Here is a 4127-nt window from a genome sequence, read left to right as displayed (position 1 = left end):
AAAAAAAAAAAAAAAAAAATCCAGGCACGGTGGCTCATGCCTGTAATCCCAGCACTTTGGGAGGCCAAGGCGGGTGGATCACCTGAGGTCAGGGGTTTGAGACCAGCCCGACCAACATGGAAAAACCCCATCTCTATTAAAAATAAGCATTTAAAAAATCAGCTGGGCGTGGTGGTGCATGCTCGTTTTCCCAGCCACTGGGGAGGCTGAGGTGTGAGGATCTCTTGAGCCCAGTAGGATGAAGCTGCAGTGAGCGATGAGCAAGCCACTGTATTCCAGCCTGGGTGGCCAAACAAGTCTCAAAAAACAAAAAACCAAAAATACCCTATAGCAGTCCTGTGAGATTCTGCCCTCAAGGAACACACCACAGCTTCTAGAGAAAACTCAGGCCCTCAGGACTGGGGAGGGAAAAACTGGAGGCCAGGGACGTAGCTCTCAGCTCCCTGCAGTGACCAGGATGACCCCACCCCAGAGAATGATCCAGCCCCAACATCCACACTGCCAAGCGGGTACCCTAGGCCACAGGAGGAGAGTGGGGCCAGGGGGAGGGGAGGACCACTACTGGTCAGGGTACCCGACCCCTGGATGCCATCTGATTCAATGTCACAACCACAAATGTCCCCTGACATGGGCTAATGTTCCCTGGGGGGTCATCAGGTCTTGTGCTGGGTCCTTCCCCGCGTACACTGCAGCCCCATGCCCTATGGCCCCTTGGATCCCATTCCAGCGTCATCTGCCCCAGCCACAGCACTGCCTTTCTGCTCCCCGGCAGCTTGCTGTCCTGCTGTCCCTGCCTTCCTGGGGGCTTTGCACAACTGTCTCCCCATTGGTCAGGACAGGGCCCAGGGGGACGGCCTTCCTGCCCAGCCCACATCCCCCTGTGCACACAGACTATTTTGCCATCTTTGTGTCCCTGCTGCCTTAGGTTTTTTTGAGACAGGCTTGCTCTGTTGCCCAGGCTGGAGTGCAGTGGTGCGATCGTGGCTCACTGCAACCTCTACCTCCTGGGTTTATGTGATTCTCCTGCCTCAGCCTCCCAAGTAGCTGGGACTACAGGTGTGCACCAGCAGGCCCAGCTAATACTTGTATTCTCAGTAGAGACGGGGTTTCACCCTGTTGGCCAGGATGGTCTTGATCTCTTGACCTCGTAATCCACCCTCCTCCGCCTCCCAATGTGTTGGGATTACAGGTGTGAGCCACCGCGCCCGGCCTACCCACTGTCTAAGGATCTGATCTAGCTCTGCCCACCTCACCGGGACACAAGCCCCAAGAGTGCAGAGCCATGGCCATCTATGACACGACGGACATCATCTCTTAGGCGCTCAGTAGGTACGTGCAGCCGGGCGAGTCCCGGGCAGGGGCTCTAAGAAGTGCTTTGGGGCAGGGGCAGCAGCAGGGGGAAGCTCTTACCAGCTTGAAGCAGTCATGGAGCTGGGCCAGAGCGTCCCTGGCTTGGAACTGGCCATGCTGCAGGTGGCTCACTGCGTGTTCAAATGCCCGCTGGCGGAAGCTGGGAGCCAGGTCACCCAAACGAACGAAGTAGCTCCCCTGTTCGGCTGACAGCACCTTTGGCCCAGGCTGGGAGGCAGCCAGCTGAGCTGGAAAGGAAGGCATACTACTCAGTCCCAGGAGCCCCTCAGGGTGTCAGGACTTGGATTTTTAAATTTTTATTATTTATTTATTTTTTTAAAAAAGATGGGGTTTCACCATGTTGGTCAGGCTGGTCTTGAACTCCCCACCTCAGGTGATCTGCCTGCCTTGGCCTCCAAAGGGCTTGGATTACAGGCATGAGCCACCACGCCCGGCCGGGGCTTGGGCTTTATAAAAGTCAAGTGAAGCCAGGCGTGATGGCTCATGCCTGTAATCCCAGCACTTTGGGAGGCTGAGGCGGGTGGGCAGGCGGGCGGATGGATCATGAGGTCAGGAGTCAGAGCAGCCTGGCCAACATGGTGAAACCCTGTCTCTACTAAAAATACAAAAAAGACCAGGCAGTGGCGTGTGCCTGTAATCTTAGCACTTTGGGAGGCCAAGGCAGGCGGATCACGGGGTCAGGAGTTCGAGACCAGTCTGTCCAATATGGTGAAACCCCATTTCTACTAAAAAATACAAAAATTATCCGGATGTGGTGGCGGGAGGCTGAGGCAGGAGAATCGCTTGAACCCAGGAGGGTGGAGGTTGAAAAAAGCCGGTTGTGCTGGCAGGCACCTGTAATGTAATCCCAGCTACGTGGGAAGCTGAGGCAGGAGAATCACTTGAACCCGGAAAGCACGGAGGTTGCAGTGAGTCAACACTGCCACTACACTCCAGCCTGGGTGATAAGAGTGAGACTCTGTCTCAAAAATAAAAATAAAGCTGGGTCTGGCGGAGCATGCCTGTGATTTCGGCACTTTGGGAGTCTGAGGCCAGAGAAATGCTTGACCCCAGGAGTTTGAGACCAGCCTGGGCAACATAGGGAGACCTGTCTTCTACCTAAAATACATAGCCGGGTGTGGTGGTCCTAGATACTTGAGAGGCTGAAGCAGTGGGATCACTTGAGCCCAAGAAGTTGAGGCTGTAGTGAGCTGTGAACGCAGCACTGCACTCCAGTATGGACAACAGAGTAAGACCTTGTCTCTAAAAAAAGGAAAAAGGGCTGGGCACTCTTGCATGTAATCCCAACACTTTGGGAGGCCAAGGCAGGAGGATCATTTGAACCCAGGACCAGCCTCAACATAGCGAGATCCCCGTTTGAAGTAAACCAAATAAATGCATTTTTTTTTTTTTTTTTTTAAAAAGTCAAGGGCTGGCCGGGCACGGTGGCTCACGCCTGTAATCCTAGCACTTTGGGAAGCTGAGGCGGGCAGGTCATCTAAGGTCAGGAGTTCGAGACCAGTCTGACCAACATGGAGAAACCCCATCTCTACCAAAAATACAGAAAAAGTTAGCCGGGTGTGGTGGTGTGTGCTTGAAATCTCAGCTACTCGGGAGGCCGAGGCAGGAGAATCGCCAAATCCAGGAGGCAGAGGTTGCAGTGAGCCAAGATCGCTCCACTGCACTCCAGCCTGAGTGAAAAAGAGTGAAATTCCATCTCAAAAGAAAAAAAAAAAAAAAAAAGTCAAGGGCCCCCTAGTAGCTGTGCCTGTCTCGGGGACCCGGGGACCCGGAGACCCAGGTATCTCCTCACCTTGCTCTTCCGCATTCATGGGGTAAAAGATGTCACCTAGTCCCTCCAACTCGTCTCGCAGCATTGCCAAGCGCAGGGCTTCTTCGGGGCCAGGTGTGGTGGCCAAGGGCCTCGTGTCCTCCCTGCCTGGGGCGGCCCCTTGGGTGAACGTGGCCATATCAGGTACAAGGCCCTTGGCAGTGACTGTGGCTTCCCAGGCAGGCTCCGGGCCTACTGTGAGCACATCTGGGGGCCTGGAGACACCAGAGAACTGGGTCTTGCCGGGGCTCAGGGCAGTCTGCTCCCCACCACTGTCCGTGGTCCTGGAACTGGTGAATCCACCCCAGGAGGTGGCCTGGGTACTAGGTAGCCAATTCTGGAAGGTATTGAGGCCAGTGTGGACGGCCCCTGTCACCATGTTCCCTGACCCCATGAGCCCAGCAGACACTACGTCTTTGGTTCCGGTCAGCACCATCTTGGTGGTGTCCAGGCCCCCCTGGACGGCCCCTTTGGCCATGCTCATGGCACCGGTGACCCCAGTGCAGATGGTGTCCTTGGTACCTGTGAGCACAGTCTTGGAGGTGTCTACACCAGTCTGGACAGTCCCTTTGGCCAAGTTCACTGCCCCTGTGAGCCCAGTGGACACAGTGTCTTTAGTGCCAGTGAGGACAGACTTTGTTGTGTCCAGGCCCCCCTGGATGGCCCCTTTGGCCACACTGGTGACACCGGTCACCCCACTGCAAACGGTGTCCTTGGTACCGGTTAGGACAGTCTTGGTGGTGTCCATGCCGGTCTGGATTGTTCCTTTGGCCACATTCACGGCCCCTGTGAGTCCAGTGGACACAGCATCTTTGGTGCCGGTCAGCACGGTCTTGGAGGTGTCCAAGCCGGTCTGGACAGTCCCTTTGGCGACATTCACCGCCCCCATGAGGCCAGTAGTCACTGTGTCCTTGGTGCCGGTCAGCACGGTCTTGGCCGTGTCTAC

At 55.7% G+C, this 4127-nt stretch overlaps 1 protein-coding gene across 1 annotated transcript in view; it reads right to left on the bottom strand.

Annotated features, from left to right (window-relative positions):
• The window catches only part of PLIN4 (perilipin 4), a 16934-nt gene that overhangs the window by 4377 nt on the left and 8430 nt on the right, over nucleotides 1-4127 (bottom strand). Inside the window, exons 9-10 of the mRNA XM_037738468.1 lie at nucleotides 3164-4127; nucleotides 1411-1598 (exon numbers count right to left, since the gene is read on the bottom strand). The exon at nucleotides 3164-4127 is cut by the window's right edge and continues 1 nt beyond it. Of these exons, the coding sequence (XP_037594396.1) occupies nucleotides 1411-1598; nucleotides 3164-4127 (1152 nt within the window). The remainder of the gene's footprint in view (nucleotides 1-1410; nucleotides 1599-3163) is intronic.

The sequence above is a fragment of the Cebus imitator genome, unplaced genomic scaffold (genome assembly GCF_001604975.1).
Source record: "Cebus imitator isolate Cc_AM_T3 unplaced genomic scaffold, Cebus_imitator-1.0 Scaffold53, whole genome shotgun sequence".
NCBI classification, from domain to species: Eukaryota; Metazoa; Chordata; class Mammalia; order Primates; family Cebidae; genus Cebus; species Cebus imitator.
Note: the sequence above shows the minus strand (reverse complement) of the source record. Positions and strands in the feature narration are given on the sequence as shown.